This window comes from Oncorhynchus tshawytscha, unplaced genomic scaffold (assembly GCF_018296145.1).
Source record: "Oncorhynchus tshawytscha isolate Ot180627B unplaced genomic scaffold, Otsh_v2.0 Un_contig_7158_pilon_pilon, whole genome shotgun sequence".
Taxonomy (NCBI): Eukaryota; Metazoa; Chordata; class Actinopteri; order Salmoniformes; family Salmonidae; genus Oncorhynchus; species Oncorhynchus tshawytscha.
In genome coordinates this window covers 80959-95663 of record NW_024609504.1, presented here as the reverse complement: position 1 = coordinate 95663, position 14705 = coordinate 80959, and the positions used below count along the sequence as shown (strand labels likewise).

At 41.2% G+C, this 14705-nt stretch overlaps 1 protein-coding gene across 1 annotated transcript in view; it reads left to right on the top strand.

The window, feature by feature from the left end:
• The first annotated feature begins 2102 nt into the window (after positions 1 to 2102).
• Positions 2103 to 14705, top strand: part of LOC112259208 (glutamate receptor ionotropic, NMDA 2B-like) — an 89618-nt gene continuing 77015 nt past the window's right edge. The window contains exons 1-2 of the mRNA XM_042315585.1: positions 2103 to 2634; positions 10395 to 10502. Coding sequence (XP_042171519.1) covers positions 10476 to 10502 — 27 coding nt within the window. The 5' untranslated portion in view covers positions 2103 to 2634; positions 10395 to 10475. The remainder of the gene's footprint in view (positions 2635 to 10394; positions 10503 to 14705) is intronic.

Here is a 14705-nt window from a genome sequence, read left to right as displayed (position 1 = left end):
GAGGTGCTTTATCTTTTCATTTGCTTGCTCTCTCTGTCCTCTGCCTCCTCATCTATTTCTCCATTTACCTGGTCTACAATTTCTTCTATTTATGAACGAGAAAAGGAAGGAAAGAGATTTTTTTTTCCTTTTTAAATTTCCTTATCCATTCTCCCCTTACCGTTCCTATAACTCCCAATCTTTCCCCCGTTACCCACGCTCCCCCTCCCCCCCATTTCTCCACTCACTGTCCACCCCATAACTTTGACTAGTTTTTGAATCCACCAGTGTTTCAATTATCCTGATTTTTCCACCAGAAAAGACAAGCTGGTTGATGACACTTGACCTTTTTCATGTTTTTACCTTTTCCTATTTTGTACCTCTTCTTCTCCCACAATCCTTTGCATCTCTATTTTGGGGATTCTTATTTATATTTATAGGTAGGTCTCTTAGTGTTTAGTGTCCGTCTCAATCTGTTTGTGTGTGTTACGCATCCACATAACACACACACACACACGTTAATCCACAGTATGGCTTGGTAGAGGAATGGTTCTTTCATCAAATCATTCAGCTGGTACTTGTTTTCATGACATGCCATCCCCCTATGCTCTTTCTCTCCATCCCAAACATCACCTTTTTGCTTTTGACCTCCATCAAAACCACAGTGATTCATCCTGCAACGCCTTCCTCTCTTCTCAGAGGAGCACATTTTCTCTCACTGTATTGCACAACAGTCTCTTCTTCTCCCATTAAATGTGTAACTGCCTCCGTTTCCTTATATTGAATCATTTTACTCACACACAGGAGGAGACTAATGCAAGGTCCCAAGGCAAACTCCATATCTAGCAAAATATAAATAAACCAATATATTATATTGTTCCCATCTCATCCTGCACCTCTTATGAAACAACTGCTGTCTGATGAAGACTGTCAAACATTATCTGTAGAATTGCGCTTAATACTCACTTGTTTCTTATTCTACTGGTCTGTCACCTGTGTATGCATCTCTCTCTACCCCCCCCCCCCTCTCCTATCACTCTCACTCCCTCTGACACACAAGCACTCCAAGATAATGGACTAAAACCCTTGCTGCAATTCTTTACCTTTCAGAGGATCTTTTTTTCATGCTTTTCTCATCTGTCGCTCTCATTTTAAGCGCTGTTCATCTCTATCCCATCGTTGTTTTCCACCTACACCCCCACACTTTTAATTATCCAATCATTTCTTTATTTGTTGCTCTTTTTTTCATTTGCCATCAGAAAATTATTCACATATCCTAATGTTCTATACGTTAGAGGGTCATTTTGCTTTTCTGATATAATTTGAGAGTTCTGTTTACTTATATGGGGAATCATTTTTGTGAGTTATTACTGGGACTACTGTGCTATATTTTAGTTAAGGGTAAGGTAATTTAGTGTAATTATTTTTGGAACAATGTTTAGCAATAGAAGGAAAGTGTTGACAGGGTGGTGAAAAGGTTGTAGGGAGCTGGTTTATTCTGAACTAACCAAAAAACGTAGACTTTTTGGTGTGAGAGGGACAGAGAGGGTGTGAGAGGGACAGAGAGGGTAAGAGAGGGACAGAGAGGGTGAGAGAGGGACAGAGAGGGTAAGAGAGGGACAGAGGGAAAGGGTGAGAGAGGGAAAGAGAGAGAGAGGGAAAGAGAGAGAGAGTGAGAGAGGGACAGAGAGAGAGAGGGACAGAGAGGGTGAGAGAGGGACAGAGAGGGTAAGAGAGAGTGAGAGAGGGAAAGAGAGAGTGAGAGAGGGACAGAGAGGGTGAGAGAGGGAAAGAGAGAGTGAGAGAGGGACAGAGAGGGTGAGAGAGGGACAGAGGGTAAGAAGAGTGAGAGAGGGAAAGAGAGTGAGAGAGGGAAAGAGAGTGAGAGTGGGAAAGGGAGTGAGAGAGTGAGAGAGGGTAAGAGAGAGTGAGAGAGGGAAAGAGAGAGTGAGAGAGGGACAGAGAGGGTGAGAGAGGGAAAGAGAGAGTGAGAGAGGGACAGAGAGGGTGAGAGAGTGAGAGAGGGACAGAGAGGGTGAGAGAGGGACAGAGGGTAAGAGAGAGTGAGAGAGGGAAAGAGAGTGAGAGAGGGAAAGAGAGTGAGAGTGGGAAAGGGAGTGAGAGAGTGAGAGGGAAAGAGAGAGTGAGAGAGGGACAGAGAGAGTGAGATAGGGAAAGAGAGAGTGTATTAAACACAGCAATAGACATATACATAGATAAGTAGAGCAAACCACAATTCATTCTCTCTCCACCTCTTTATATTTCCTTTTGTTCTTGATGGGAGAATGTTATGATTCTCCTCTACATTATATGAAGATATTGGGGAATGGGATTTTTAAAATAAATATTCTTCACAATGATAAATGCATTCTGGATGTAGCTGTTTTCCTGAGGAATTATTCTGTCTCGCATTGGACTCCAAATGAAAGCCTCTAATTAACTGTTAATTGAAATTCAGGACTTTTTGGTGTTTTTTCTCCGAATGGACTAAAGCTGATTTTAATACTTTTTTCTACTATTGAATTTTAATGGGATTTTACTATCAAGGATTAAGGACATCTTTTATCTTCTAGTGATATATTTGTGATTGTTACAATTTCTCCTATCTACAAACACAATTACATTTAGAATCACTCCGTATTAAGGGTTAATTAGGTGAGTACAGTGTCTCACTTACACACAAACTATCTCTATTGCTCTTCATTTTCTTGTCATTGATTCAATGGTATGTGTGCACACATTTTGTCGTCCAATGTGGCTGTTAACATAAATATTCCAAGTCTTTCATACATAGCATTGCACCACAGTGTGTCGGTGTGTGTGTGTGTGATAGAGAGAGGTGGATATTGATCGAGTTGAACGGTGGATTATCAAAGATCAGTCATTTCCCCTAAAATCTACCATATCTATAGATGTTTTCCTTGGGCCTTTAATACCTTGTTTGAGGTCTTATAGATGTTAGTCTGTCCATAAAATCAACAACTCTGATCTCATCACAGTCTTTCTACACATTTAGGCTACGTAATCTGTTTCTGGATCGTTCCACCAATAGTGCCCTTTGAGTCCCTTTGATACCTTCAATTATGCACCAATATTGCATTTTAAAAGCCTGTTGTATTAAATGAAGTTCCCTTTCATTTAGACCACATGGACAATTCTATATATCTGTTCAATTCAATACATTTCCCCATGTTTTCGCCATCATTGTAAAGCCGTGGTTATTTTGTTGCTTTGACAGTCATTTCTGAAGATGATTATTTCTCATGATTTATGTTTCCAATTTCCCTCATTTTAAAGTCAACCTGTTACGTGAACCCAAAAGGCACTTTATTGGTGGAATGACCCATCTCCACACCTCATAAACAAGCTTCTATTTCTTTGCCTATATCTGTACTCTGTACTCTTTAAACCTTCTCCCCACCCACTCTCCAATGCAGTTCTAGACACTTCGGTTAATGTACTGTGTGTGTGTGTGTGTGTGTGTGTGTCACTGTAAGGGAGTGAGAGTGAGTCCATTGCCCTTTCCGCCTACCTCTCCCTGCAGCTTATCCGGTGAATACATCATTATTTCAAAGGAAAACGTCAATGTGTCGCAACGCACAGTATTATGCACTTTTCTCTGTTGTCTGTTTCCGCTTTGAGTTGAGAGCCTCAGTGTGTCTGCTGCAACACACCCACCTGTCCATCTATCATATGTCCTGTGTGTTTGACCCCTTTTCTCTAATTCACTTTCCTATCATTTGGCTGACAGGGTTTGGGTTTATACTGTGTGCTGAGAATTGGTCAAGGTTACAGCTCCATACGTGTCATATCCACCTGGGACTTGGTCTTGTAATGCTTGCCATTATCCATGGTGCGCTCTATTTTGACCCTGCATGTGACTAAGAGTCTACCTGCAGATGGGCCCATAAGCCTGTGTAGTCTGTCATACCTGTCAGTAACATTGCAATGAGGCTAGATGGTTGGCCAATGTGTAACTATGGGCTCAACCACAAGGTTCTTGTGGGTCTCCTAAAAGGAAAAAACAACAACAATGGGTAGAAAGTTGATTATCATTAAACTGATAGAATTGAATACAATGGTTTTTACTAGTGTTAACGTTTTATGTGTTTGTATGGGCCCACCCATCCCTTAGATTGTGGTTGGACTGATCCTCTTGGGCTTCAATTCCACATGTTGTGTGGACTTTCTGTGGTCTGTGCATATCCTGAATATTTTCAGGTCCTCTGTAGCTCAGTTGGTAGAGCATGGGGCTTTGCAACGCCAGGACTGTGAGTTGGATCCCCGGGAACACCCGTATGTAAAATATTTGCATGCTTGACTGTAAGTCGCTTTAGATAAAAGTATCTGCTAAATGGCATATTATTATTTCCATAAATAGACATATTCTAAAATGCCATTTGGCACAGCAGGACCACTGGACGTGAATTATTCAGGATGCGTTCTGAAATTGTTTAACCTAAGTAACCATTTAAATACGCTGGAGTTTCATCCTAAAACATAGAAGTTTGCATATGATCTCCATCAAAAAGACAACGTTGTCCTGCATCTTCTACGTTTCATGTGCTGCAGCCATTGCTGACTCAATAGCAAGGCCAGGAGACAGCAGGGGCTGTGAACATTCATTATCTCCGTTCAACCACCCGTAATCTTTGTCACTCGCTATGCTGTCTAACACAGACAGGGCCTAACCCATGTCTTAGGCCTACTTCTTCCCTAAGATTATGAAACCATCTCAAACTTAGAGTAATCTGTCAGTCTCCCTCTCATTCAACCCACTGAATGCATCTGTGGATCAGACACTGGGCTTACTCACTTGGTGATTGGAGGGAGCGACAGTATATGGGGCAAGGAGACTATTTATTGGCAGTTTATTCACTCCAAGACTGGAGAATATGGGTCATGATCTGCTATAAAAAGTCTGTTTAATAATTCATCATAGCTGATTAAGAAGAGTCGTATTGACACAACGACGTAAGAGAGGCTATAACTACAGGAAAATGTGTACAGCATTTATGCCATTTTGTGTGTATTAATGGGTAGGAATAGTGGCTGGATGGTAGCTTTCTCTATTATTTTTCTCTGACGTTTTCATTTTGGGTCACCCTCTTGGTTTATGTGTTAAGTGTATGTCTGTGATTATGTTGTGTACAGCATGTGTCGGTGTGAGGCCTATCAATCTATTAAATATAGAACTTACAATCTGTTGCCCTAGAGACATAGTTCATTATTTATCAGCATATTTAATTCATAATTTATTTATCTAAAGTATGGCCTATGCAACATGCCCTTGAACAGACAAATCCACTTTCATTCATTGAGAAATTGCTTGTAGGGTATTTTGAGATATGCATGGGTATAATTAGGATTAATAGAAGTTATTCATTACACTCCTGCTGTACTAAGGGGGAATGGAGACAATTTAGTACATACAGTGCATTTGGGTAAAATACATAATTGCTTGTACTGAAGGGAAACAGCATCACTTGTTGGCCTCGTCAGTGTAGAGAAGCGTCAGGTGTGGTTGTGTGCAAGCACCAATCAGAGTGCCTGCTGGAATTTGTGTTCTAATGGAAGCTCTCATTCACTGTCTGGCTGACCCAGCAAGAAAGCACATGCCTATCTCGAAGTTCCCATGAATCACATTTAGGACCTCTGAAGCCTATTGCCAAATTCACCTTGTGTGTGGTTGCACATCCATGTATGTGTTCCCATCCTCCCTATTCCTTGTTCATCAATAACAGATCCGCTGCAGTCAGATGGAAACTCTATAGCAACAAATACGGCATCGCAGAAAAGGGGTAAAATAAGAAAGGTAGAGCTTTGGAGAGCAATTACATTGAACATCGCTTTACACTGTGACCCAACGAGGATTTAGCGCTCGTGCCGTTTTCCCTGAAACCACTGAGTGTTTTGAGGCGTGAAAATCCAACCACATTCTCAATCAACTGATAGAAAGGATTAGGATTTAGCGAAGAGATAAATCAAAGGAAGGTTCATTTTGAATCTCTCCACACCGTTCATGCTCTGCCAAATTCGTTAATAAATGCCCCATCTCATGAGGTATCGAAGCCAATATGTGTCAATTAACATTCTCAATTTAACACTGAAAAAGCTATAGAGTAGGTCGGACAGGAGGGAGATAAACTAAACTTGAAATCCGAGTCAATTACACATAAAAAAACAGGAGAGCAGTACATTCTACAGGAGAGCAGTACATTTGGAAAGGTTGTTGTCTAACCTTTACAACCAGGGTCAGACCAGGGTCAGTGTCATGAACAGTGTTTTATTGTGTAGTTTAACCATGTACCATGAGTGAAATGACATCCCTACTCTCTGATAATTGAAAACATGTCACATTGAGCCAGAACTCCATAGTCTTGGGGGGTAGCCTACTCAGTAATATTTTGTCATGTTCACACATACAGTGCCTTCGGAAAGTATTCAGACCCCTTGACTTTTTCCACATTTTGTTACTTTACAGCCTTATTCAAAATTGATTTACTAAGTACTTTCTTGAAAAAACAGTGATTACAGCCTCGAGTCTTCTTGGGTATGACGCTACAAGCTTGGCATACTTGTATTTGGGGAGTTTCTCTCATTCTTCTCTGCAGATCCTCGCTGCACAGCTATTTTCAGGTCACTACAGAGATGTTCGATCGGGTTCAATTCTGGGCTCTGGCTGAGCCACTCAAGAACATTCACAGACTTGTCCTGAAGCCACGCCTGCGTTGTGTGTGCTTAGGGTCGTTGTCCTGTTGGATGATGAACCTTTGCCCCAGTCTGAGGTCCTGAGCGCTCTGGAGCAGGTTTTCATCAAGTATCTCTCTGTACTTTGCTCCATTCATCTTTCCCTCATTCCTGACTAGTTTACCCAGAAAGACTCACAGCTGTAATTGCTGACAAAGGGGATTCTAACAGGTATTGATTCAGAGGATTGAATACTTATCTAATCAAGATATATTCCGTTTTTTATGTTTCATACATTTTTATGTTTCATACCATTTTTTCTCCACTATGACTACAGTATTTTTTGTAGATCATTGACAAATAGTTACAATTAAATCAATTTTAATCCCTCTTTATAACACAGCAAAATGTGAAAAAAAAGTCAGGTGAATACTATCTGAAGGCACTGTATACCGTCTGTACATAAACTTGCCGCCCAAGACAAAGGCTCCGCCGCTGTCCTGAAGCTTTGTCTGAATGTCACTATGCCTCGCTTGTTTTGGAAACATTTAGAACTTAACTTTCACATCCGTGAGAAAGAATAATAATACATCAAAAAATAGTTACTACAAACCTTTACAGGGGCAGCAGGTAGCCTTGTGGTTTAGAGCGTTGGGCCAGTAACCGAAAGGTTGCTGGTTCAAATCCATGAGCCGACTAGGTGAGAAATCTGTCAATGTGCCCTTTGAGCAAGGCACTTAACCTTAGTTGCTTCTGCAAATCTCTGTATATATGAGCGTCTGCTAAATGAATAAAACATTTAAATGTATAGCAGCCATATTACAGCCCTTGTTTACGGAAGACAGAGTCGACCACCTGTTTTAATTAGCTATCGAAGTGTCTCCGAACACCTGTGTGTAACGGAAAAAGGGCGTCAGAATAGTGTTGTAACTGAAAATTACTGTCGACTGCAACTCTGTTAAAACTACTTTAAACAGTGTACAGTAAGCGTATATTTTGCATTTGTGAAGTTATTTTGATTTGAGAATAGAGGGCTTTAAATTTCCAAAAATGTATCGCAAGCGAGGATTATTAACGTTTTCAAACGTTAAACAGAGCATCGGGATTGTAGTTAACATATGGACCCTGCTGTGGTCTGTACCTTCAGCTGAGAACCCAAGAGTGGGAAGCTGTAAGTCCCTTTAGGCTAGCTCTTGAGAACCCAAGGATGGGAAGCTGTAAGTCCCTTTAGACTAGCTCTTGAGAACCCAAGGATGGGAAGCTGTAAATCCCTTTAGGCTAGCTCTTGAGAACCCAAGGATGGGAAGCTGTAAATCCCTTTAGGCTAGCTCTTGAGAACCCAAGGATGGGAAGCTGTAAGTCCCTTTAGGCTAGCTATTGAGAACCCAAGGATGGGAAGCTGTAAGTCCCTTTAGACTAGCTCTTGAGAACCCAAGGAAGGGAAGCTGTAAGTCCCTTTAGGCTAGCTCTTGAGAACCCAAGGATGGGAAGCTGTAAGTCCCTTTAGACTAGCTCTTGAGAACCCAAGGATGGGAAGCTGTAAGTCCCTTTAGGCTAGCTCTTGAGAACCCAAGGATGGGAAGCTGTAAGTCCCTTTAGGCTAGCTCTTGAGAACCCAAGGATGGGAAGCTGTAAGTCCCTTTAGGCTAGCTCTTGAGAACCCAAGGATGGGAAGCTGTAAGTCCCTTTAGGCTAGCTCTTGAGAACCCAAGGATGGGAAGCTGTAAGTCCCTTTAGGCTAGCTCTTGAGAACCCAAGGATGGGAAGCTGTAAGTCCCTTTAGGCTAGCTCTTGAGAACCCAAGGATGGCCAATCTCAAAGGCCTATGTACACGATTATATCAAGACATCAAACATCAATGTAGTATGAAATAAAATCCAAGACCAAAAATATGGCTCATATTATCTGATGTGTCTCATACCTTATTGATGTGTTGAGTCTTTTTCCTTCCATTTACACACGCTCTTTGGATATTCAGGTCTGCATGCACAGTATCATCATAGGCATCAAAATGTAAATGAACTGTCATAATGTAATACATACTTCAATGCTACTTGGTTTGTACAGTCGTGGCTAAAAGTTTTGAGAATGACACAATTATTAATTTCACAAAGTCTGCTGCCTCAGTTTGTATGATGGCAATTTGCATATACTCCAGAATGTTATGAAGAGTGATCAGATGTATTGCAACTGAATTGCAAAGTCCCTCGTTGCCATGCAAATTAACTGAATCCCCAAAAACATTTCCACTGCATTTCAGCCCTGCCACAAAAGGACCAGCTGATATCATGTCAGTGATTCTCTCGTTGACACAGGTGTGAGTGTTGACGAGGAAAAGGCTGGAGATCACTCTGTCATGCTGATTGAGTTCGAATAACAGACTAGAAGCTTAAAAAGGGGGTGGTGCTTGGAATCATTGTTCTTCCTCTGTCAAACATGGTTACCTGCAAGGAAACACGTGCCGTCATCATTGCTTTGCACAAAAAGGGCTTCACAGGCAAGGATATTGCTGCCAGTAAGATTGCACCTAAATCAACCATTTATCGGATCAACAAGAACTTCAAGGAGAGCTGTTCAATTGTTGTGAAGAAGGCTTCAGGGCACCCAAGAAAGTCCAGCAAGCGCCAGGACCGTCTCCTAAAGTTGATTCAGCTGCAGGATCGGGGCACCACCAGTACAGAGCTTGCTCAGGAATGGCAGCAGGCAGGTGAGTGCATCTGCACGCACAGTGAAGCGAAGACTTTTGGAGGATGGCCTGGTGTCAAGAAGGGCAGCAAAGAAGCCACTTCTCTCCAGGAGAAACATCAGGGACAGACTGATATTCTGCAAAAGGTACAGGGATTGGACTGCTGAGGACTGGGGTAAAGTCATTTTATTTGATGAATTCCCTTTCCGATTGTTTGGGGCGTCCGGAGAGAGCTTGTCCGGAGAGGACAAGGTGAGCGTTACCATCAGTCCTGTGTCATGCCAACAGTAAAGCATCCTGAGACTATTCATGTGTGGGGTTGCTTTTCAGCCAAGGGAGTGGGCTCACTCATAATTTTGCCTAAGAACACAGCCATGAATAAATATTGGTACCAACACATCCTCCGAGAGCAACTTCTCCCAACCATTCAGGAACAGTTTGGTGACGAACAATGCCTTTTCCAGCATGATGGAGCACCTTGCCATAAGGCAAAAGTGATAAGTAAGTGTCTCTGGGAACAAAACATCGATATTTTGGGTCCATGGCCAGGAAACTCCCCAGACCTTAATCCCATTGAGAACTTGTGGTCAATCCTCAAGAGGCGGGTGGACAAACAAAACCTCACAAATTCTGACAAACTCCAAGCATTGATTATGCAAGAATGGGCTGCCATCAGTCAGGATGTGGCCCAGAAGTTAATTGACAGCATGCCAGGGCGGATTGCAGAGGTCTTGAAAAAGAAGGGTCAACACTGCAAATATTGACTCTTTGCATCAACTTGTCAATAAAATCCTTTAACACGTATGAAATGCTTGTAATTATACTTCAGTATTCCATAGTAACATCTGTCAAAAATATCTAAAGACACTGAAGCAGCAAACTTTGTGAAAATTAATATTTGTGTCATTCTCAAAACTTTTGGCCACAACTGTAGATGTAACAGGTTCCTGTGTTAACATGACAGAGCTGTTTTAAAGTTTTTGATTAGGCTATTGTGATGCATCTCTTTCTTGTCTTTTTCCATGTGTGTGCATCTCAGTTCACCCTCCCTCAGTCTGAGGCTATGAGAGGGAGAGAGGAGTCCCAGGCCTCACCATCATGCTACTTCTGAGAAGCAGGGATGACATTTTGGCTGCCAATACACAAGGTAGGACACACTGATGGACCTTTTTTATGCTCATTGTCTTACAGCAACTACCCACACAACCCATCTCATCCCTGAGTGTGTGTGTTAGTCACACACTGTAGTTTACACACTGGGGATACTGTATGTATGAGAGTTTGTCTCGTGTTGATATTCTTCTGCTCGTCTGTGAAAATGAGTCAACAACATCATCTCAAATTCTACAACATCTTCAGGTTTACACATTTTCGGTGTCCCATAAAACTCTAATCTCCAGCATAAACATATCAATGTGGAGATGGTTTGTGGTGGTAGTGGTGCAGGGTGAGACCTGCAGGCCTTGTGGTAGAAAGGGGCACAGGATTTTAGCGTGGTGCGCTTTTTGATCGATGGACTGCGTCAGTGTGTGAGCTTTACTTGGTTATTCAACCTGACCCAGCCGCTATTGACTACTAGCTTAATTTGCATGGCTCTACAGATATTGATCAAGCAATTAAAGGATTTGTTGAATGAGATTTTGTGACAAAAGGGTGTGCTCATCTGTGTGTATATTGAGTTCAGATTTTGTATGTAGGCCTATGCGTGTCTGTGTTTTGTTATGTGTGATAAGATGAAGAAGACATTTGTTATTCCCTGAAGTCCGACTGAGATTGGGCTCGCTACGTATATGAATACAGAAACAGTAAATAATGGCCCATAAACAGCTATTACCAACCAGAGCCATTATCATATTTTTCATATTTTCCTCTTTTCAATGTGTTCAGCTCATCTCTCTCTCAATACTCGTTCCCTCTCTCATATGCATCCTCTGACTCTCACTATCATTTTGACTTTGAACGTACGCTCTCCCCCTTTTCCACCCTCCTATCGTCTTTTTCTCGGTGCACTGTTAATCGGACATGACTTTCAAGAGACTGAGCCACCATACGGAGTGTGAGACCGAGAAACTAAATTATTCTCTTATGGGCTCTAGATGTGAGCACACTACAAATGCTATTACTACTATGATTGAAAAGCACCGCCCTTAACAACGGCCTTCTTTACTGTTCATGGAACACTCTATACTGTGTTACTAACGGTTGATGTTGCAGTATTAGACCAAGCATTGATATAGAACATAACCAAATCAGCAATGTTATTGAATAATATTATCCATTTCACTACTCTGTTTCAACTCCACTGACTTTTACATTGAGTGTGTTTAAGCCTTTTTAATAGCAATATTTTTTATACATGAGGCTATTAGGCCTAAATCCAATCATTTTTTTTCTCTCTCTAATCTTTTATAAAGCTTAGAAACTAAACAGGACATTTTAGAATAATGGTTTGAATAAGGATATTGGTCTATCAGAATTCTAGTTCATAGATCGGTTTTAGGTCTTATCTATAGCTCATGTATACCTATTACAAATGGGATTTCTTCTCTTTGTTGTATTACTGTAGCCTTTATCATTGTCATGCACAGTTATGTTTCAATGCTCTGCGGCTCGGCTCTTGTGTTAGTCATTTTTCTTTTGACTGATGGAGAGAACGGTCTCGAAGCAGATGGAGAGAAAGATAATAGATTGCTATTTCAGCTGGTATAAAGGAAACCTTTTAAAATGGTGTTTTGTTTTACTAAGTCATCAAAGCGGTTTAAAAATAGACTCTCGAGCAGCACGTACAGGTATGGATCCCAACACATGTCAGAGGTAGACATGCAGTGGCATATACAATACAATACAGCTACAACCTTTGATCTTGAAAATAGTCTGAAATATTCTAAAATAAGCACACTCTACCCTCCCCCTCCCCATAAAACCTAATTAAAAGATAAAGGATGAGTAGGACTTACTACACATGGAGTTATGTATCTTGTCAATATCTTGACACCTGCTCCAGTGTTTTATACCGCTTTACCCTCTTTGCTGAATAGAAAGAGAGAGAGAATGTTTCTTTCAACTTATCCATAAAAGGAGGCAAAATTGATATCCTGAAAGTTAGTTAGCATAAAGGAGGAGGGAAGGATAGTGAAGAGACTAAGACTATTCTTCAAATTTCTGAAGATGAACATAGGCCTAGATATAGTAGATTTGGGAATAAAATGGCTATTGATTGTCTGTTGCTTATGTTTGATGGCTTGTGAGAGTATGGTGTGGTGTGTATTGGATCATCAACAATACTATTTCAATATTGTAGGCCTATTTGTGAATATTCAGGGACATATAAAAACAAATGATTACTGTGTAGTCTTTCTAGGTTAGGATCTGTGGAATATATTCAACATCAATCTGGCTAATATCCAATTATTGAAGAATGTAGTGGCTGTTGTAGAATTATATGGAAACTATTGGCTTCAATAGGTTTTATTGCCGAGGTAATGCTATCAATGAATATTAATTGGATCTACCAGAATCACCTTTTTAGATTGACCTGACACATGTCAGGCTGAGCATAGAACTGACTGAATTGTCAACAGGAATCAATACGCCTTCACTCATCCTCGTCTCCACAGAGGAACATCAGTCACCTGGAAAACTGCCTCGAGACCCAATCATTAGCTGAGCATTGAATTCCAACATTTGCTTTGGTGACATCTGTTACCTTCAGGCACTTCTTTGGATACTGCCGTGTCGAGACTTCAGAGGTGTATGTTGATGCTCCAGTTGCTGTATGTATGTATGGAAAAAACTACATGTACATAGCTTTGAACAGTTGTACAGTTGAAGTCGGAAGTTTACATACACCTTAGCCAAATACATTTAAACTCAGTTTTTTACAATTCCTGACACTTAATCCTTGTAAAAAAAAATCCCTGTCTTAGGTCAGTTAGGATCAGCACTTTATTTTAAGAATGTGAAATGTGAGAATAATAGTAGAGAGAATGATTTATTTCAGCTTGTATTTCTTTCATCACCTTCCCAGTGGGTCAGAGGTTTACATACACTCAATTAGTATTTGGTAGCATTGCCTTTAAATTGTCTAACTTGGGTCAAACGTTTTGGGTAGACTTCCACAAGCTTCCCACAATAAGTTGGGTGAATTTTGGCCCATTCCTCCTGACAGAGCTGGCGTAACTGAGTCAGGTTTGTAGGCCTCCTTGTTAGCTTTTTCAGTTCTGCCCACACATTTTATATAGGATTGAAGTCAGGGCTTTGTGATGGCCACTCCAATACCTTGACTTTGTTGTCCTTAAGCCATTTTGCCACAACTTTGGAAGTATACTTGGGGTCATTGTTCATTTGAAAGACCCATTTGCGACCAAGCTTTAACTTCGTGACTGATGTCTTGAGATGTTGCTTCAATATATCCACATAATTTTCCGTCCTCATGATGCCATCTATTTTGTGAAGTGCACCAGTCCTTCCTGCAGCAAAGCACCCCCACAACATTATGCTGCCACCCCGTGCTTCACGGTTAGGATGGTGTTCTTTCAGCTTGCAAGCCTCCCCCTTTTTCCTCCAAACATAGTGATGGTCATTATGGCCAAACAGTTCTATTTTTGTTTCATCAGACCAGAGGACATTTCTCCCAAAAGTGCAATCTTTGTCCCCATGTGCAGTTACAAACCGTAGTCTGGATTTTTTATGGCGGTTTTGGAGAAGTGGCTTCTTCCTTGCTGAGCGGCCATTCAGGTTATGTCGATTTAGGACTCGTTTTACTGTGGTTATAGATACTTTTGTGCCTGTTTCCTCCAGCATCTTCACAAGGTCCTTTGCTGTTGTTCTGGGATTGATTTGCACTTTTCGCACCAAAGTGCGTTCATCTCTAGGAGACAGAACGTGTCTCCTTCCTGAGCGGTATGACGGCTGTGTGGTCCCATGGTGTTTATACTTGCGTACTATTGTTTGTACAGATGAACGTGGTACCTTCAGGCCTTTGGAAAGTACTCCCGAGGATGAACTAGACTTGTGGAGGTCTACAATTTTTTTTCTGAGTTCTTGGTTGATTTCTTTTGATTTTCCCATGATGTCAAGCAAGAGGCACTGAGTTTGAAGGTAGGCCTTGAAATACATCCCGAGGTACACCTCCAATTGACTCAAATGATGTCAATTAGCCTATCAGAAACTTCTAAAGCCATGGCATAATGTTCTGGAATTTTCAAAGCTGTTTAAAGGCACAGTCAACTTAGTGTATGTAAACTTCTGATCCACTGGAATTGTGATACAGTGAAATAATCTGTCTGTAAACAATTGTTGGAAACTTTACTCGTGTCATGCATAAAGTAGATGTCCTAACTGACTTGCC